Source organism: Cryptomeria japonica, chromosome 2, assembly GCF_030272615.1.
Source record: "Cryptomeria japonica chromosome 2, Sugi_1.0, whole genome shotgun sequence".
NCBI lineage: Eukaryota > Viridiplantae > Streptophyta > Pinopsida > Cupressales > Cupressaceae > Cryptomeria > Cryptomeria japonica.
Genome location: NC_081406.1, coordinates 426219450 through 426242089, shown reverse-complemented (window position 1 = coordinate 426242089; position 22640 = coordinate 426219450). Strand labels below are relative to the sequence as shown.

General features: G+C 36.4%; 1 protein-coding gene across 1 annotated transcript; it reads left to right on the top strand.

Annotated features, from left to right (window-relative positions):
* Nucleotides 1-9795: 9795 nt before the first annotated feature.
* LOC131061964 (uncharacterized) lies at nucleotides 9796-21325 on the top strand. Its single transcript, XM_057995798.2, has 5 exons — nucleotides 9796-10735; nucleotides 17636-19240; nucleotides 19372-19423; nucleotides 19568-19729; nucleotides 19899-21325. Exons 1-5 carry the CDS (start codon nucleotides 9796-9798, stop codon nucleotides 20701-20703), a joined length of 3564 nt encoding a protein of 1187 aa, XP_057851781.2. The 3' UTR covers nucleotides 20704-21325.
* The last annotated feature ends 1315 nt before the right edge of the window (nucleotides 21326-22640 follow it).

Sequence of the window (22640 nt, the reverse complement as noted above, 5' to 3'; positions counted from 1 at the left end):
TGACGACCTCAACAAGAGCCAAAGCAATGGAGACAAAACTTCAAGAAGTTAAGTTGAAGAAGTTCAAGGCGAGAAAGGACTTCGATTATCGAGGGATGAAAGACAAAATCAAAAGAGCCTTCACTCATGTTCATCGCCTTGAGGATATATGGGTTGATCTTTGTACAGAAAATGATAGTAGGAAAATGGACTACAATAGGCTTACTTTGGAGCAGATTGTAGATCTGGATCTAGGCCAAGGGCTGCTAAGAAGGCAAAAACAGTCTCGCAAGACAGCAATAAGATGAAATATGCAGAGGTGGCAGAACCTCTTACTGATAAACCGCCACAAGAAATGTAGCTATCTAATTACTGGTTCACAAGGGTGGAGCTAGTAAGGCAAACACAAGTTGGAATGATGCATGATGCTCAGGACTTAGTAGCTTCGTTGGTTCAAAGTTATGATGAGCTCCTAGCAAAGAAAGATAAGCTCAAGGAGGAGAACACACTACTCATTTTAGTGATTCAAAAGATCACTAATTCTTCAGAGAAGGTTGATCCTTTAACTTCCTCTACTTTTGAAGAGTCCATCAAAAAAGTTGAGAAAGCTGCTTAAAAGGCCAAAGCTATTGATTCTTGGGTTGATCAATTGGCTGATCAAAATGGTCAAGTGATAAAGAAGGCACTATAGGTATTGAAAAGCGTGAAGGTGGAAAAGACAAAATTAAACCAGACTTTAGAAGCTTTTACGCAAAGTCTGGAATCCATAGAGAAAGATTTGAAAATTTGGCATGAGATGGATCAAGTCAAATTGAAAATCCTATGTGACAACATTGTGATACTAAACAAAGAGAGGTATATTGAATTCAAGGAGCTTATGGTCAATAGATCATTAGTTCTCAAGGATTTAATCAAAGATATTGAGGCTACTCCAGAAATGAGTACTGAAGTGGAGCAAGATATTATTTCTAGCTTTGATAGAATGTCTTGCAAGATGGTAAGTCAAGATGAAGAGTTGCTTCCTGAGGATGTGATACTTTCTGAATTGGTGTTAAGGCTTCACGAGGAATTGGAATCCGAGCAATTTACAGTGACCTCAATCAACAAGTATGTGGATTACCAAGTTTTCCTTGATAAGATGCAAACCGTTCTTGAGGAACACAAAATAGCGACAATAAGATATTCTGATGTCATCATCAAAACTGTTGCTATTGCAAAGAATACAAAAGGACCAAATTTTGATGAATTGTAGGAATCAATTAACAGGTTTAAAGATTTCATGGCCAGGGAGAGAGAAGAACAAGAAGTGTCTCATAACACTTGAGTTTTATTTTTTGTTTATGCATTTTCTTTTTGACAGATTACATTTAATGTCAAAATTTGTTATTACAAGTAGTCTTATCACTTGTAATCTTGTAACTTGTAATTACATTTAAACAAATTACAAGTTGAATAGCAATAGGACTGTAATTTGAATAAGTCATAGTTAGTTAGACTTCTCCCACTTTTTTGCTCTTAGCTCCTCACCTATATATACAGGAGGGTGCTCTATGTATTTTTTTTTTTTAACAAGCAAGAAAACTTTGCAGAGATTTACAGTCATAAAGACTTTGTGCTTCGTACTTGTAAATTGGTTTCTGAAGTAAATATCAAGAAAGCATTTTAGTTTCAAACTTTTTGTTGAAGTCCTGCTCTTATATCCATTCTGTTCTTGTGTCATAGTGGTATATTTTCTGCATTTACTTGAGGTTCTAACGAGATTGTTGAAAGGAGTTTTGATGTGATTTCTTGTAGACTTTGTGCTACATGTATTTAGAATTAAATTATTACAATTGAGTGTGTTGTCACCAAGATTGTACCCGTGATGCTTAAGCTGAAAGATCAACAATCTTGTGAAACATGGGATGATTTCCAAGCCTATGGGTTGCTTATAATGGATTTCAACCTTCAGAGTGAGCTGGTTCGCTTTGATGAATCTCCTAAAAATGAATTTTTTGATGGGAAAAAGGATGGAAATAAATTTTGAATTGGAACCTATTGTAAGAGGTGATGCACCAAATGATTGACCGAGACCTGTAACTTGCTTAACTCACAAAATCCTTTAATAAAATAGACCTGAATCTCTCACAACTCAACTAAACAACAAGGTGCATAAGTATTTCGGTTTCCTAGAAATGATTGAATCCAAAGCTTGCTTGAAGGAAAACAAAGTGTTTTCACAGCTACAAGCTACTAAAGTCAGCTAGCACAACGTAAGACCTGCACCAATCATGTATCTTCCTACACCAACCATATTTGAATGAGACATATTTAAAGGATTAAGCATAAACCACAGTAAAACATCAAATCATTCATCCATGATATGAAATACAAAGTATTGAGAAGGAATATTGCTGCTATTTTATTAAGAAATAAAGGAGCTTGCTGTTACAAAACTCAGAAATTGAGTCACAATGCTTCATGCCCAGCTGAGAAAGCAAAGGTCAGAGAGAAAAGAACTAGAAAGAAAGATAGAAGAAAAGAAGCTTTATAGAAAAGGAAGCTGATCTCAACTAAAAGCTGACTGATGCTGGACTCCACCTCTTCATCTTCAAACTCAGGCTGCATTGAAAGTCTTCTTTCTTAGTTCTATATCCATCTTGCATGATCTTTGTGATTGGGGTCGAATTTGAGAAAAAGACATGCAAAAAGGTGCTCATAACATCTGGAAACTGACTGTTGACAAGATCAAAACTCCTCAAGTGGTGAATGGCCCATGTGGGGTCATTGACTGATGTCACACTGCTGGAAGCTCCTCTTTATGCCATAATTAATGCATGAATCTGAGTCCACCATTTTGTCTCTCAAACTAGCTCTTGAACTGATGTAGAACCACAAGTCATCTCTTTATCTCGTCATTTCAGGCCTTTATCTGATGTTTGAATGGAAAATTCTACCTCTTCTTTATTGTATCTGCTTCAAACTCTTGACTCATCTTTGAACTAAAACACATGATTTAATAACTGAATGATGATCTCTAAGAGTAAGGGTTCGAATTTAGGCCTTATTATGCAAATTAAGAGTCTCCAACTTTGGCAAATTAGCATCTTTCAGTTCCAAAGTGAAGGTTATTAATATGTATATGCAATGGGCTCATTAACTCATCCTTGAACTGCTGTAAGAAATTCGTTTATGAAGAGGAAGCCAATGGCTTATCTTTTTATGGTGATATCTGCTATTGATGAGCTTGAAGATCAAATACTGAATTGTAAACAAGTTTAAGTTCATTGTCTTGAAGTTCTGTAACATTTGTTCCTCTCTGAATGTCAAAAGGACTGAGACAGTGCCTTCCATTGGAGTTTATACTGTGACTCCATACATTTGAAGTCATTGCTCTGCTGTTATGATTTTGTTCATTTGTTTTGAGGTGATGCAACCTTACTGCAACCTATTCAACAGCACAAGAACTTCCTTATCTTCCAAGTTGATCTCGGGACGGTGACTTCATATTTAGCTTTTACTGTCTTGAAGAGACTGCTCACTATTTTGGACTATGGTCATGACTCAGGTTGCTCATGATCTCATAACAGTGCTATTCACTGTTTGAAGGCCCTCTGAAAGATATCTTCATTATTGAGTCATTCAATGTCCTTTTCCTTTTGATTCACTGTGGGATTGCACTTATGCTGTGATGCTTTGTTATCTGAGCTTATGGCAGTACCAATAAAAACTATCTTCAGTATATTATCATTGTGCTTTGTATCTCATTCACCCATAATGACTGATTTTCCCATCCTTCTATGATGACTGTGTGTTTTATCTTCAGCAAAGGTCACTGTCCTAGGTCTGCACTAATGACTTTATCTTTTGGATTATTTCTGTGTCAAACACTTAGGGCTGCCTCTATGTTCTTACATGCTCTTTACTGTGTCTCCTCACTGTCATCTTTTTAAAGACAGTCATCATGTATTGACTGCTCTGAATCTGCTCCTTTGCCTTCTTGAGTAGACTACAACCTTACTGTTCTTTTGTACATGAATGTGGCCTCCATAGTTGTTTGTTGTCATTGCTATATCTTGATGTGATGTATTGTACAAATAACAAGGATATTGCCCTAGGTCTGTCCTTATTAACTCTGTTTAAGATCACTGAAACTTGGCTCTGTCATTTTGATGATGTCTTCATCATTATTAATGCACCCTTGATGATTTGAATGCTCTGAGAGATACCACTAACTTTTACTAGGTCACAGTGATTGCATTCGCTTCTATGAGTTCCGTTCTCACTGTTATTGTGCTATTTGGATGGCTAGTTACCCTCCATCCCACTGTTATATGCCTTTCTTTGCTGCTATGAGGATTACAAATTTGTCACAAACCCTTTCTCAACTGAGGTTTAGCACTGTTCCATGGCTCTTTGTCATTCATGACTGAGACTTTTAGCCTCTAGGGCTTTCTTTGGTTTGTTCTTACCGTCTAAGTGGCTGCTCACTGTCATTTTTCTTTGTGCTTTGCCAAGCTCAAGGAGTGCTACATATATACTTTATATTGGCTTCACAAGAAGGGACCACCCTTGCGATTTTAGACTGTGAATGCTTCTATGGTGCTCATGACATGCTTATGGATTCACTTTGTTCTTGCATGACTCTTGGATCCTAGCCTTTGTGATGAACATACCTTAAGAGTACTGAGAATCGTGAAGATAAAATAGTGGACATATAAATAAAATATAAAGGTAAATGAAAACTTGCAAGCTTTTCCCAATGATAGCCCTTTGAGGCTAATTGCCAATGGTTTGATTCTTATCCATGTATATGCACTGTTTTGCCTTTTGACTGTGAGTGTAAATATTCATTGTCTTTGCTGTAGCTTTTACAGTGCTTTCATAGTGTTATCTGCCTTTCTCAATTCACACTTCAAGCTTACCCATATGAGATGTTGCTCATGGCTGTATGTGGTATAGAACTCTGTCTTGAAAGTTTACTTATTCGCTATCATGAAATCATTATTGAGGAACCTGCTATCTCTGTTTCTGAAAGATCCCCGATGGATCTCTTTTACCAATCTGCTGTAATTTTTATTTATTTAAATTGATTTTTCCTGCTTATTAATATTTTCTTTCAGAAATAGACAGAAGTTGCAGAAGGGTTGAATTCTTTTTGTATTTTGATGATTTTTCAACAAGTAAATAATGAAGTACAAGTACATGAACAAAGTACTGAAAATGAAGTTCATATACAGCCAAAACAAATTCGATTCAAGGCAGATTTCTGAATATAAAATCAAATATTTGACCAGATGAAGATTTCCAATAATTTCAGGAAGATTACAATCAGGAATAATTCCAACCTGGATGCTGAAAGAGTAACATAACTAGGAATGAAGTTGTGGCAAGATTCCAGCCCTCCAAGTGCTGCACGTGGGAAGGAAAGTGGCTGCCAGGTACAGCCGTACGGCTGCCAAGTACACCCAACTGGTTAGAAACCCCAAACCCCACGCTGAACTCTGTCAGAATTGCTGAACCTCCAGAAAGAATGCCGTACAATCTCCAAGATGCTAATAGCTGCAAACAAATCCAAACCATTGTATTGGGGGCTACGTCCCAAACAGGCAAGGCATTGGGGTTGGCGTCCCAGATGCTGAAAAGCTCTTCCAGAGCCAAATCTCAAATCCAAGATGTAAAATGTGTAAAAGATAATCATAGAATGAAGCTCCTATCCCCTTATAACCCCTCTCAATTGCAAATCGAACCCTAATTGTCTCCAAGTGGCGTGGTCTAGTGGAAATGTTATAATTTCTTATTTTAAAGTGGTCATGTTACTAGAAAATGACCTTTTTCCCCATAGACAGAAATCCGCTCACTGAATTGCCCTGAGACCAAAGAGAAAGATTTAAAGAATTTCAAGATCTTTCCAACGAGCTATCACACAATAGGATGCGCATCCAGATGAGACCAAAAATCCCCTTATTACTCCAAAATGGCTAACAACTTAGCCTTATTTAATTATTAAACGCTAACTTAGGAAATATTAAAAATATAACCCAAATAGCCACAAAATGCCCAACTGACATTACAAACCCTAAAATCATCCTGTCACCTGTCTGTGACTGAAGTCGGAAATCAAGGATTCACTGGTAGTCTCATCCCTAAAATCTAGGGATGTTCCTAAAATTTAGGAAACAAGCCCAATCTCTTTGAAACTGAAACCATCTAAAAGGTCATGAATAACCTCACGACTGGCAACTGTCACGACCTCCTAAAATTTAGGGATACCCCCTAAAATCTAGGAACTGCTCCAAACTGGCTCCAAACTGCCTGTAAAGCCAAAATCCAATCACTATATGCACTGAATGAGTCCCAATCAACCTCTGCTAGCCTACGAGACTCCAATTATAGGCCATCTCCTCCGTCTCCGATGTCCACTCTAAAAACACTCTAGAAAGGGGACATGACAGTTTCTTTGATGATATTCCTCTCGACTGTGATGGGAATTATCTTTCTTTTGTGCCTCATTGGGACCCTTGAAATCTTTATCTTAGATCTAGACCCATTCACTGTGCTGATGGTATTTTGCCTATGTTGAGACTCTCACAGTTTTGACTGTCTTTTCAAAGCTGCTTTAAAAATAAACTTATGACTATTACAAAGTCATTTCATGGTGAATTGATGCATCTTGATTGATATTCTCTATCACTATGTCTTAATCAATGCCTTGAAAGAGCTGTCCTGTTGCTGCACTGATCTGTTTTGCTGCTACAGGCCTTGTCTTCTTCGCACTGTCTTGAATGGACTACTTGTGCATACCTTGTAATGGCCTTGTCACATTGTTGACTATGAAGATGTCCTTCTCACAGTTGTGCTTAATGTCAAATCGTTCAAAACCCTTCTATCTGTCAAATCTGCTTTGATGTGCTGCATCCTTACTGTTTAATATTCATTCATGCTTATGACCTAAGTCACAGGATATGGCGATTTTCATGGATGAGGTTCGAATTTAATCGAATTTCAAACTTCTATAAAAAAAATCGAATTTAATCGAATTTCTTCCATAAAGCACTGCTATCCACCTCTAAACACAACTCGCTGGTTGTGGGTATTCTTTGTATATGCTTTGTATCTATTGGGTCATGGGTGTCTGCAACTGCTGGGTCGCCCTCGGATTTTCTCCAACAAGGGTCGCTATTCTGATAATTTATTAGAAGTATACATATATTTAAAATAAACAAAATTATAGAAGGCGAATTTTATCCAAATTTTTTTTCGAATCTTTCCCTTGTCGAATTTCATCCGAATTTCATGGTTGTCGAATTCGAATTCGAATTTGAACCTTGTGACTTAGCTTATGACTATATCTTCATGAGAGTAACCCTGAATAGCTTGATAGAGAAAATACTTACAGGGATATAATAATAACAAAGACACCCTTTCCTTGAAAGGCTCTAAGACATTTTATATTTATGATTGAATCTTTTCTTTGATTTTCAAGAATAAAATGAAGAAGCTCCCTAAATATATGGAATGAAATCCTAATCTCTTCATGCGAGACAAATAGAGAGATTATAAGAGTAACTCAGACCTGTTTTCTTGAAACTAATGATACTCATGGCGTTAGCATGGCTTAGTCTTGTGCATTGTTTGACTTACTCCTCCCTTGTTTAGTGCATGAGGACTCCATGATGACTCCTTGAACTTAAGAGAGCTACAGAATATATTGAAAATCTCCCTCTCCTTCCTTCATAACTGAAAATATACTCCTTTCCACTGTCGTAACTGCTCTCCAAGCTTATGTTCATGCCTTTGTATTGGAAACTGGAAAATACAGTAAATATTCACTTCCTCGATGAAAGGAATTGCAGATGAAGTGCCCTGGTAAACATGCAACTATTTTTTCATGCAAGCTTGAGTTAACAGAATGTTTTCCCTGAAACCTTATTTTCACGTAGAAACCTAAAACAATACCGCTTCTTGAAATACCATGTGGAAGTGAAAATTCATGCAGACATGAGGATCAAAGTTTATTTCACTTTGTTGTCTAATGCCACGTGAAATCTTCTTATTGAAACTTCAATTCCCTCTCAAACATTAAAAGAACTCTACTTTGACTCTTTTCCAACGTGGGAAGGCATGATCTTCTTTTTTTTACTTTAAATTGAAAAAGCCTTTTACCATAAAAGAGGGAATTTAAATGTTTACCATATAAGTCCAATTAAATCAAGGCCATTTGATATAATATCTTAGCTTATTTCAAATTTGAAACTCTTGAGACATTTGAAAAAGAAGACCTAGGAGTAATTACAAGGTCATTTTTCACTTTCAGACCTGAAGCTGAAAAATAGACAACAAAGTGTTCATAGTAGAGAGGAATTGTAAGACTTTGTGCTTGTAGTTGCTCCCATTTGTAGTAGTTCAGAAGTGCACCATATCAGCAGACTTTGTGCTGTTATATGCTGTACGTTGTTCTTATTTTAATCATTTTGAAAAGGTAGATAGGATAGTGGAAAGTAAAGACTTTGAACTTTATTTCTATTTTCTAGTCCAGAGAGGTGAAGGAAAACTTCGAGCTTTCACGGAAACTTCACTTTCTTTTTGTATAAACATTCTTGTAATTGTTAAAGTTCCTCAAGTTCCTATATTTGTTTTCTTAACTGCTGTTTCTTTTGTAAAAAGAGAAAAGAACATCATCTTTTCTGAAGAAAGAGAAAAGGATGTTGTCCCACCTTTCATGTCGTCAATCAAGACGTAAGCATTAAGTGATGATCAAATATCTTTCAAGTCTAATATGTAGCAACTTATAAGGATCGAATCAAAGGACTAATAATCAAAAGTAAAATTAAACAATACACAGTTCAATGATCGGAAAAGTATTCTCGCTGAGACATCTATGATTGCGAACATGAAGGATTAATAAGAAAAATACGAAGTCAGCCAATGTGGATCAAATCAGTAATTAGTCATTGTAATCAAAGGATGCTAACTGCTACACAATCGATTAAGACAAATAGGTATCTTTATGGAAAGATATGACTGATCAGACATCGATGGCAAATAAGTGTTATGAAGATGATAAGAAGATTAATCGGTAGCCATGAAATAATTAATCGATTACATCTGGGGGCTGCGAGTAGCATTGAGGATCAGTTCAATTATGAATGCAACGATTAGGAAAATCTAATCAATAACCAAAATGGTAGTAAAGTGTGCGATATAAGACATGACTTTTTGGATGCAACTCATCTTTCCAATTGGAAGATTTCTGAAGGCACTCCTTTCCATTTTAGCAATCATCGTGGAGTTCATCTGGATTTTATCGCTTAGTTGGATCTCTCAGTATGCAAATACTGTAGGTACATTATCGGCTGCCAGTAATATTGTGCATATCAGAGCCAGCACTACCAGATTGCAATTTTTGAATGATAATCAGGAATCACTTCTGAACTTGGAGTTGCCAGCATCTAATTCAGAATCCTTAACAGTGACCTATCGCTGATAGCAATACTATACCCTGCATAGTTGCATTGAACTATCAGATATAGAAACACATTGTTGCAAGCAATATTTGTCATTTGCACTCATATCGTCTATAACAGACATATTATTATTATACTATCATTATAAGCTATAGAGAAGAGCTTATCCATTCAGAAACAACAGTTGACATCTCTTATAATTTTTTTTGACGAGTCTAAGTGCAATTATTTGATAAAGCGCAATAAGTTGTTGTCCCAATATCTCTGCCTATCCTTAAACGGGACATTACAGTGGTATCAAAGCATAATCCTGCCAACTTGTGGAAAATAATTCATGCAAACCTTTCAACACAAAAGAGGTACGTCAGCCATGGCAGAACAGATAGCAACTGAACTTAGAACGTTCATGGACCAAACCAATGATAAGTTTGAGAAGACTAATCAATTAATCCAACAAGCTATTCAAAGTATGAACAGCAATAATCATGAGAGACCTATCCCAAACTCAAGAAGAGACTCTCATTCAAACCATTCGGAGAATGAACACTCAACTGAAAGCTCAGCCCTTAGGCCAACCATGCCTCCATTCCTAACAAGAGAAGAACCTATTATGGAAGAAAAGCCAGCAACAAGCAGTGTAGAGGAACTTGCACAAATGTATGCTGGATTAGATCTTGAAGTACAAAGACTTATTTCTTTTAAGGAATACTATGAGGTCAGGAACCAAGTTAATCCCAATAGAAGAAAAAGACACACTGACAAAGATCTCAAGGCGAGGATAAGAAAAATGTCCTTGCCCTACTTCGATGGGTCAGAGAAATCTACCGCCCAATCATGGGTCCAGAAATTGGACACATATCTATCATTAAGTCCTATGATAGAAGAAAATGCCATCAAGTTCGCTACTCTTTTCTTAGCTGGGATAGCACAGGATTGGTGGCATCTCAGCCTCATCACCCAAGGGCATCAAAACATTACAACTTATGGCGAATTCTCTCAAAAGCTCAGCAAAAGGTTCAATCAAAGACACCTGGAGTGGTACTTCAGAGAATTAACACTACTCACTCAACAAGGTTCCGTAGAGGACTATGCCAATGAATTCCAAAACTTCGCAGTAGTGGTACCAGATCTCTCTCAAGGAAGGCTTACATATCTATTTGTGGAAGGACACAAAGAGTCAATCAATAAGATAGTAAACCCATTGGAACGACAACGTTTGGGTGAAGCTATACAAAGGGCCATCAAAGTTGAAGCCAAGTACTCCAAAGAGAAACCAAAATATATGTCCAAAGCTTATCCAAAGAACCCTCGTAGAGATGAAGATTATAAGGAGGAAGGAAGACCATGCCACTTCTGCAAGGAAATATGGAGACCTGGACATAGGTGCCAAACTAAAGATGGCCTAGAACAAGGAGAAGACCTAAGAAGGAAGAATCCATGTTTCAAATGCAAAGAACCCTGAAGGCATGACCATCAATGCAAGAGGGGTCAAATACATCAAATAGAAGAAAAAGAAGATATTAAAACATTCAAGGAAAAACAAAATTAGCTTGAATGTGAATGAATACTATTCTACACAGGTTAATATTATTGTAATTAAAGTAGCATCAGCGTAAATGAAATGGCTTGAAGATATTTAATAATGCATATAGATATAGAATAATCAAGATGAATGACTTGTGAGAGGGTCCATCCTACAACATATAGATCCTTAAGGACATTACCTTAAGGAGTTAAGCAATTTGGTTCCAATCAACCAAAAGAGGGAAGTGATAATGGTGTTCAAGATAGTGAGGGCCGCCAAGTCGATGCTTGGTGTAGGAATGGCTCAATAAAGACTCCATTTATTCTAAAGAATAAGTAGGGGAGTAAGGATGTGGAGAGCAAATAAGAGCTGCCAAGTGGAGTAAGATGATTGTAGATAACAACCTCTCTTAGGCTTAGTGTAGAAATGGCTCCGATGTGTTCTCCCTCCCTCCCAAGAAGAGGATGAGAATGGCACAAAGGCTAATTTGAGCCGCCAAGCAGAACAAGTAAGTCTCTTAGGCTTGGTGTAGAAATGGCTCAAGGGAAGTCCCCATTCCTTCCAAGCATAGAGAAATGTAGAGGAATTATGGCACAAAGAAGGCAGTTCCTCTCAAGATTGGGTAAACTGGCTCAAGGAAGCTAGCCACCCTCAAGTGGACAAAATGGCTCAAGGAAGCTAGTCCCTCCCAAGTTGGACAGAGATAGCTCAAGGAAGCCAGTCTCTTTCAAGTTGGACAGAAAAGGCTCAAGGAAGCTAGTCCATCTCAAGTTTGGGATGAGGGCTCAAGGAAGCCAATCCTTCCAATTTGCAATGTATATAGAAATTGAGTAGTAATTTTTCTAACATCATTACTTTGATTTATATGATTACATGTTTGGTACTACTAATCTAGGTGCAGGTTCATCCAAGAAAGAAATGAATGAGGAGTAACCATACGAGCAGATTGAAGAAGTAGAAGTTCAAACATAGTATTTAATTAATATTGACTTGGCATTTGATTGGAATTTCTTTGTCTAACCCCAAGATAAATATGCATCTATGTGTCTTTGCATATGTTCTTATACTGTGCAGGAACTACTTACAAGATATTGTTTGATTCAAAACCAAGACCGCATTACTAAAGCAATATGTATATGGCCATATGTAACCCTCTTAAAAGGGACGTTACAAAAATGTCAATCTAGATAAAGGGCCTCTTGATCTCATAATAGAGGAAACATTTATTTTTCAAGGTTATGATCTTTATCACAAGATTGTAAGATTGCTTGAGGACAAGCAAATTCAAGAGGGGAATACTATCTTGTCCTCATTCAAGACATAAGCATAAAGTGACGATCAAGTATCTTTCAAGTCTAATATGTAGCCACTTATAAGGATCAAATCAAAGGATTGATAATCAAAAGTAAAAATTAAACAATACACAGTTCAATGATTGGAAAAGTATTCTCCCTGGTACATCCATGATTGCGAACATGAAGGATTGATAAGCAAAATACCAAGATATCCAACGTGGATCAAATCAGTGATTAGTCATAGTAATCAAAGGATGCTAACTGTTACAACATCGATTAAGACAAATAGGTATCTTTATGGAAAGATACGACCAATCAGACATGGATGGCAAACGAGTGTTATGAACATAATAAGAAGATTAATCGGTAGCCATGAAATAATAAATCAATTACATGTGGGGGCTGTGAGTAGCATTAAGGATAAGTTCGATTATGAATGCAATGATCAGGAAAATCTAATCAATAACCAAAATGGTAGTGAACTGTGTGATTTAAGACATGACTTTTGGGATGCAACTCATCATTCCAATTAGAAGATATATGAAGGCACTTGTTTCCATTTTAGCAATCATTGTGGAGTTTATCTGGATTTCATCATCCAGTTGGATCTCTCAGTAAGCAAATACCATAGGCACATTATCGGGTGGCAGTAATATTGTGCATATCAGAGCCAACACTACCAGATTGCAAGTGTTGAATGATAATCAAGAACCACATCTGAACTTGGAGTTGCAAGCATCTAAATCAGAATACATAACAGCGACCTATCACTCATAGCAATACTGTACCCTGCATAGTTGCATTGTACTATCAGATATATCACACATTGTTGCAAGCAATATTTATCATTTGCACTCATATCGTCTATAACAGACATATTATTATTATACTAGCATTATAAGCTATAGAGAACAGCTTATCCATAACATGTTTCATCATTATATCAGATATTGTTATTAAATATATTGACATCAGAAACAGCAGTTGATATCTCTTATAATTTTTATTGTCGGGTCTAAGTGCAAGTATTTGATAAAGCACGATAAGTTGAAGTATTGTCCCAATATCTCTGCCCATCCTTAAATGGGACGTTACAATGGTATCAAAGCATAATCCTGCCAACCTGTGGAAAATAATTCATGCAAACCTTTCGATGCAAAAGAGGTCCGTCAACCATATCAGAACAAATAACAACTGAACTTAGAATATTTATGGAGAAAACTAATGATAAGTTTGAGAAGACCAATCAATTAATCCAACAAGCTATTCAAAGTATGAACAGCAATAATCATGGGAGACCTATCCCAAACTCAGGAAGAGACACTCATTCAAACCATTCGGAGAATAAACATTCAACCCAAAGCTCAACCCTTAGGCCAACCATGCCTCCATTCCTACCAAGAGAAGAACCTATTATGGAAGAAGAGGAGCCAACAACAAATAGTGTAGAGGAACTTGCACAGATGTATGCTGGATTAGATCCTGAAGTACAAAGACTTATTCCCTTTAAGGAATACTATGAGGTCAAGACCCAAGTTAATCCCAATAGAAGAAAAAGACACACTGACAAAGATCTCAAGGCGAGGATAAGCAAAATGTCTTTGCCCTACTTCGATGGGTCGAGGAAATCTACCGCCCAATCATGGGTTTAGAAATTGGACACATATCTATTAGGAAGGCCTATGACGGAGGAAAATGCCATCAAGTTCACTACTCTTCGCTTAGTCGGGATAGCATGCGATTGGTGGCATCACGGCCTCATCACCCAAGGGCATCAAAACATTACAACTTATGGCGAATTCACTCAAAAGCTCATCAAAAGGTTCGATCAAAGGCACTCAGAGTGGTACTTCAAAGAATTAACAATTTTTACTCAACAAGGGTCCATAGAGGACTATGCCAATGAATTCCAAAACCTAGCAGTCGTGGTACCGGATCTCTCTCAAGGAAGGCTTACATATCTATTTGTGGAAGGACTCAGAGAGTCAACTAAGAAGATAGTAAACCCATTGGAACGCCAAAGTTTGGGTGAAGCTATACAAAGGGCCATCAAAGTTGAAGCCAACTACTCCAAAGGGAAACCAAAATATATGTCCAAAGCTTATCCAAAGAACCCTTGTAGAGATGAAGAATATAAAGAGGAAGGAAGATTTTGCCACTTCTGTAAGGAAATATGCAGACTTGGACATAGGTGCCAAACTAAAGATGGCCTAGAACAAGGAGAAGACCTAAGGAGGAAGAATCTATGTTTCAAATGCAAAGAACATTGGAGGCATGACCAATGCAAAAGGGGTCAAATACTTCAATTAGAAGAAAAAGAATATTTTATTAAAACATTCGAGGAAAAACAAAATTAGCAAATAATAGTTACACAACCAACACACAATAAAAACAAAGCATGAGTTTTCTAGGAAATCAACACCGTGATCTCTTTGGCCTTGGCACATTAATGCTTTGCATGCTACCAAATGGGTTGTACCCTTGCTAACACCATCCTACAAAGGGATTGCTAGAGTTTAACGAATTGTCTTTCAAAATCTGCCTCCACTTTTGTATTTGCTTGCTCCTTGCCATGTCGTATGCTGCTTGGTCCATGTGATTGCATGCTCTACTATATCTCTAGCCCATATTGTTTATTTTGCAAAATGATTAGCCACTAGCTCCCAAGCATTGAAGACCCATCAACTTCGAAGGTGGATTTGAAGGATAAAATGGAAGAGTTTCCTGAGAAACAAAAAGTTGACACCTGTTATATATGCACAAGGAATCCAAGAATGTAAGGGGATCTTAGAAATGGCATGCTTGGATAGGGTTTCTCTTATAAACTTGACTTCTCCTATATGGACAGAAAGCTTATGTCAGAGAAATCTACCAAACCATTCACTTCTATTAATTTATTTTACTAGCTTCAAAATCTACAAAGATTTCGAATTGTAGACAAAAAATGTCATTTGTCCATGGTATAATTGGATATCTTTTCTTCTTTTATATATTGCTAATCATTTACAAATATTTTTCTCATATGAGCATCAACATGAGACCAATACAAGGTCTTGTGGGTAAAACCATGAGACTAATACAAGCTCCTTTTGAGAAGCCACCCATGGGATAACAAGAGTCACAACTTAGAGATCCATTTATTTAAAGACCATCTCCACACTAGAAGCAACTATGGAATACCAAGAGTCGTCCTAGGATTCCATATTAGGCGTTCCTTTGGGACTTGAACTTGTGGCTCTACAATGATAACCCAATGCTTTAACCAAATAAGCTCAATCCTTTGGACATCTAATCTCTTCAAAAAAATCAACCTTAATAAAGGATAACATATGATCCAACCCTAAGTGATATATGGCCATTCCTTCAAGCTCCTCCTTAGCAGCAATAGGCCTCTATTTGTGCACCTATAAACAAGTTACATAAGGAGAGGTTGACCCGCTAAGGTTCTAGCCCCACTAGCTATAGTGCAAATTACACATGACCAAAAGGTATTCGACAATCAAGGGCAACTCAAATGGACTTTAAACAATGAGTTGTACATTTTTAAGACCAATTAGATTAATCTTATAATGTATTTACTATTTAAGCATTGCTTATTGCTATTAGTGAAAGCTACTTGAATCTTAATCGAGGGAGAAAGTTAAGATCATTAACCTTTGTGATGACATTGAATGTCATGAATCACATTTATAACTAGTTCTTGTGTGCTTTATTTGTTTTCCGTATTAGAAGGGCAAGAAGAGCCATTTCAAGCCTCAATTGACCAATTAAAAGAGCCATCTTTGTTCAAATTGTAAAGAACCAGGAACATTTAGAGTACTAAACTGGAAAAATTGTTGATGTCTCTTGAGCAAAATAGGTAAACAAGTGCTGAACCTTCAATACACCACATTGAAATGACTCTCAAGAGATTCCATGATAAGTTGGCAAATTGTTACATAAACTATGATGATAATTGACTCTAGGCATACTGCAAATATATTTCATAGTTTTCAAGCTTAGCTGTCTTGTATTGGACAAGTATTATACGCATTCTGAGGCCTTATTATACCAGACATAAAAACTGAAAAGCATCTATGAAATTTGTAGAAAACCTTGTCACTAATGAAGTTCTGGTAAAACATTTTGAGTAAAAGATACAAACTGGATCTTGAATATCACCAATTGCCTAGTATGCTATGACAGATGACATGAAAACACTGAGGAAGGTAGAGTATCACGTAGAACTATTGTTCAAAAAGATGTTGAAGAGACTGAGACACTGAAATATCCATCCTGGATGTTAGCCATCTTGAAAAGTGATTAGAATTTGGAAGCAGGAATTTGCCTAATATATATTTGCCTTTATTACTACAAAATATGTGTCCTTGCAATGAAATTGGTGTAAAATACTCAGAAACTCACATATGTAATTGAAAGGAATTGATGGTAGAAACAATATTAGCATAAAAATGAAGGTCCCAGTTTCTTGAATTTCTGAATTTGTGTTATACTCATAATTTCTCTGGCTTTCTTAAAGTCAACTGTTTGGCTGAAAAGAACATTAAGGGATGGGTAATGACTTATGAATAGTCTCAGGTAATTGTATATGCATGCATTTTATCACAAATTTGTTTCCATGGAAATAATGGAAATAATGAGAGAAATCGCTTGATATTTTCCTGCGTTACCCTTGCAGGATTCTACTTTTTTATAAGTAAAGAACTGGTAATCGCTTTCATTGCCAGGAAGGACTTTAGTTAGCACTATGATCTTTTTTCCAAATTTTATAGTAATTAAATCTCCTGAAGAGGGAAGGCCCTTAAGGAGAAGATGGGAATCCAGACATTGATCTGGCCAGATTAATGCTAGGAAAATTGTGTACATAATGTGGCGAAAATCTCTGTCAAATTGTTAGATCCTTTACTGCAAATCTGCATAAAGGATTGCTTGAGGTTTGAAGTGATATTTTATCGTTTTCTATAACTCTTCATTTTCCATTTTTCTGTGTGATACAAATAATTTATTTTTACCTGAAACAGACTTTCCAAAAGCAACATCGTTTATATTGTTTAATGATTCTGTAAACTTTTCACATTGTATGGCACTGATTTTCATCATGTCATCTGTATTTCTTGCAAATAAATGTCCAAAAGATGACCACATGGATGCTTTAGATCCATGTGGATTTACATTGAACTTTCCATAGGTTTATTATATTTCATAGAGTGAAGATATTTTATTTATGTTATTTACTATGTTTGAAAGAACATTTACTTCTTTTTACCTTCTTACACAATTGGACAAGCTCAATGTAGGATTTCATATGCTACTGAAAAACAATACTTATAAATAGAAATGATAATTTTATCTGGCATGAGAGTTAACCTTTCCAACACGTTTTCTTTCAGGAGAGAGAGCTGATGTTTCAGTGCATCTTGATACAGTTCCTGAACATTTCCACTTTCACCCTTCCAGTCCATTAGCATTGTCAGATAATGCCGTAGCTAATTCACAAGGATTTTTACAAGAAATGGATGCTTCTGCTGGTCAATTTTGTGAAGGAGAAAGATCATTAGAAAAGCACAAATCAACATCTAGTGAAGTTCCAATGCACAGGACCTTAGAAGTAGCCCTGCAAGATAAAGGTTCAGAACGAATTTTCCAGGAGGCAAATGCTTCTGGTGTTCATTTTTGTCAAGGAGATGAATCATTACCAACACAGAAATCCCCATCTAGTGAAGTTCCCAATACACAATTTGTGTCAACACAGAATAAGAAATTGATGTCAAATGTCTCAAGTTGTAGCACCACCTCTTTGCATTGTCCACTTTACAATACAGGTTTTGTATCAGTGAGTCCCATTGGGAGAGTCATAATTTCATCTCCACCAATTCCTCCTCTTTTAAATAAGCCTTTAAGTTTTGTTCCTTTCATGAGTGGAAATATCCCAACAGAGGCATCATCTGGACAGCCAGTTTCTTCTCCCATTAAGATGGGTTCTCTGGAACAGATTGAAGTTGAAAAAACCCCTAGTTTCTCAATAGAAGAGAAAGCTTCTTGGAAAGTGTTAAAGCTTACGACTCCCTCAAATCATATAATGACACTTGATTCACCAGAAAAGATGAACGTAAGTACTTCTGATGATAATCTTGTTAATATGATTGATTCTCTTGAATGGATCAAAGCCAGTATGCCGTCTAGTTGTCAGAAGAAAAGCACTTCTGATGCAGGAGATGGAGAACCTCAAACTCCACCTTGCATTAGTAAATTATGGGGAGTTCCTGAAGAAGTGGTGCTTGCAACACCCGACAGCTGTTATTCAAAATCTTCATATGCTTTCAAGGAAAGCATTATGCCACCTGTATCTACTGCCAATGCAAGTTACATTGACTTCAGCCCTTATTTGACAGATCTGGCTGAAAGGGGTATTGTTCCCGAGTCTCCCATTCTTGCTTTCTCGAAGGATGGCCATGTGACAAGAAATTCTCTACAGCAAGCAATATCTGATTCTGTGAATGAAAATTCTAATTCCCCTTCCTTTAGAATTGTAGCATCTTCATGGAAAGAACCAATCACATATTTGCACAAGAAGGGAATCACTGACCACACCATTGCTACTGGTAGAGAAGTCTGTAAGAGTCCTGAAGATGGTAAATTTGCTGCGCCTACTTATGTTTCTCCAGCGATTTTCATGACAGGTAACATGAATATTTTGCATGATAATGCAGAACAGTTGAATTTTGAGTGTCTCAAAATTTCAAAATCTAGTGCCATGAAAGGACACTCTACACCACTAGTTAACTGTAAAAGTGGTAGTTGTAGTGAAGATTGGAATCTGAGTAGTGCTGATGCAAAATCAGTTCAAAAGCCTCAAAAATTTAAACGCTTATGCAAGTACAAAGAATACAGTGAGGCTCAAATCTGTGTATCTCCATCTAAGATTCCTTCTGAAAGAAATGATAAACTTGATATTACCAGTGGTGTGCTATGCGGGAACTTAAAACATTCCAAAGGTTTTTACTTGTTTTTTAAGTATTGTTTTATTTATTTACCATCTTCTTTCTGGATTTCATTTAAAGTTTAATGAAATTTTATTATTGGTTTTCTTAAACTACACTTGACCTTTTTAGTTTATATATTTCAGGGGAAAAACATTCAAAGATCTCTGTCCAGTCTTTCATTGATGAGGAAGCAGAGTAAGATAATGACTCTGATCTAATTTCTCTTAAGCATGTCTGCTTGACTTTAGTGCAGAGGAATTTTTTTTTAGGTCACATTTTATGTGATGATGAAGGAACACTAGTTGGATCCTTACAAGTGGATCATATATTTCATTGTAGGGTGTCTTCTGATGAGAAGGTATCCACAGATGAGGATGATAACAATGACAGCAATGATGAAGTGTCAGAATCAGACAGCTTTATAGATGACAGATTAGAATTCACAGCAGCACTGCCAACCCAAGCAGGGAGTGGTCAGCTTGATATGATGGCAGTGTACAGGTATTTTTCTTCTACTTGATTTCAGAACAAGCATTGTGTCTATAGTGTAAAAAGGAAGTGTTTCATCTACGTTTGATACCTTAGCACCTGTAATAGTGTTGCATTTTTTGAGAGTGGCTAATTGAGCCAACATCATTGAGTTTCAATTGGTTGTTATCTTTGTTGACAGACGGTCATTGTTTACTCAATCACCTGCTGCGCTGCATCACCAGGCCCATTTATGTTGGTCAGGGGTCTATTCTGGAAAGGAAATCTCGGATCATTCAAAAATGACTATTGCCTCTGCAGATACTTGTTCTGGACCAGATGTGATATCCATGGAAAACAAATCTTCACCAAGCCCAATGCAGGATGCAGGCATAAAAAACTCCTGCTCCAGTTTGTTGGGTTTTCAAAATACAGCAGATGAACTAACATTTGATCTTGACACCTGCTCAAATAAGGAAGAATATAGTAATATAGCCAAGAAAAGAAAATTTATTCTTCAGAAAGTTGATCCTACAGAAAAGTTGAACGAACTAGATAATCAAGTATCATCAACTGCAGTCAGAAATTTGAGAGAAGATTTTACTATGTCTGCTAAGGAAAACACAGTCAGGGAGCCAATGGGGTGCACTTTTGATGATGATATTTTTGAGGGTCTTGACCTTGATGCTCTTGAGGCAGAAGCTGCTGAAATTTCACGTTCTAGATCAAATATGAATCCTGGGACAGGTAATTCCCATTTGCCCAATACTGATACTCTAGATGTAATCTACTCAATGAAGCTAGGTTCATTTTTGAATGAGGTGACAAACATTGAAGGGGCAAAGAGAACCTTACTACAAGTATCTGATAAGCACAATTTCATCACTGATGAAGGCAACAGGAATTATGGTTCCTCTACTAAATTTCTCAAAGAAAGGAAGTTGGAAACTGAAAATGATTTGAATAATGAGATCCTCTGTTCACCATCATTTGACCTGGGCATATAACTATAGCTTATAGGTTATTTCCAATTGCAGAAGGGCAGATGTGGATTATTTGCTCATCTGCATTTATGAAGCTTCTTATTTAGACATTGACAGTTATGGGGGAGTTGTAAGTTATTTATATAGAAATTGTGTTTAGCTCTGTGTGTTGAACATCTTTTGTAGGGATACATGTAGAGCATCCAAGAATGAACGTTCTCTTTTGAAAACTAAAGGACATCTTCAAATGAATTACATATTTATTCATACTTCAATGGAACTCGGCATTCTGTGGCTAACAAGATTAATTTTTGTCTGTGCCACTCTTGCTTAAGTAAATACAGTTTATATCATGTATTATATATTTTTATATCAGAGTTACTGTTCTTAGAAGCGTTGAAGATTCATCATGAATAAATTAGTTGGGAAGCATCAAGGAATTTAAGACTGCAGCATGAAGAATGTGATGTAGTCATCTTTGATTATCAGTCTTAGATTGTTACATCCAAACCAAACGGCCTTTGAGTATAGCCAATGGAATGGAAAATGTTCAAGCATGTGCCAAGTAATGAGTACATGAAGTTTCTCTAAAGATATTTCCTTGTGCATCTTATTCTTGTAACTGGAGTGTAGCCTTTTTGTCTTTCATTTATGTGAACACTTAAATGTGAACCATTGTTACATAAATAGATCTAAAAAAAAAGGAAACTAGGTTATGCAGACAATAGAACTCTTTGAAACATGTTTCTGGAATCATGGGATGAGAGAATCCCTTATGAGTGATGAAAAGAGGTTCAATTTGCTCATTTTTTGTTGATTGAGAACTCATTTCCTGGACTGACGTATAGGCCTTCCGCATAAAGGCCAGCACAGTTTATATAAAGTATGCTGTATTAGAGTTGTACAATTTTGTTAATTACTTGTTGGGAAATCTTGTAATTCATAACTTTTGTTTGGTGAACTCAGCAACACAGCCAATAAAATAAGAATGTTGATTGAAATTTTTGTACACCTGGGAAGATGTGCAAAATTGTGGTTTCAGCCACAGTGTGAGTATAAAAACTAATTTAGGGAAGGCTCCTCTTTTTCTACTAACTAAATACTTAAACTAATTTACTCTAATATGGGTAGGACATCAACATTTCCTCTTTTTTTCCAGAAAATGTTTATTTTTTCCTCTTCCTAGTAAAGTAATAATAATTTTGAAGATAATAACAACAATTTAAAACAAGACGAGAGGAAATGAAGTTTCTTGAAAGCACAAAGACTTGCATCACCTCCTCCGGGATGGGAAAATAGCAACTAAGCACAAAGTCTTAGGTTCCCACAATCCTATCTACCCTTTTCAAAATGATAAAATAATAACAATATATAGCATATAGCAGCACAAAGTCCACGAGTATGTTGCACTTTCAAATCACTTAAAATGGAACAACCACAAGCACAAAGTCTTGCAATTCTTCTCATATCTTAACCACTAACTAAACTAATTCAACTTTCAATATTCGTAGTACAAAGTCTGTTGATATTTAGAGTGAATCTCTTCTCAACAACTTTCCACAACTTCAAGCAAGTACAAAGAAATGTCCCAATATGACATAAGAACATAATGGACACAAAGTATGGTTTCAACACGAAATCTGAAATTCCAAACTCTCTAATATTACTTGAGAGAAAACAATTTACAACTATAAAACTCAAAGTCTCAATGAATGCAAGATTCTGTAGAGTTTTCTTGCTTGCCAAAAAAATAAAAATTACAATGGGCACCCTTGTGTATTTATAGGAGAGGGGTTGAGAGCAAAATGGGGGAGAAGTCTAAGTAACTATGACTTTTTCCACAACTAACTAACTATGACATATTCAAATTATAGTTCTATTGCTAACCAACTTGTAATTTGTTTACATGTAAATACAATTTACAAAGTTACAAGTGATAATTCACTCACAATCATGAATCC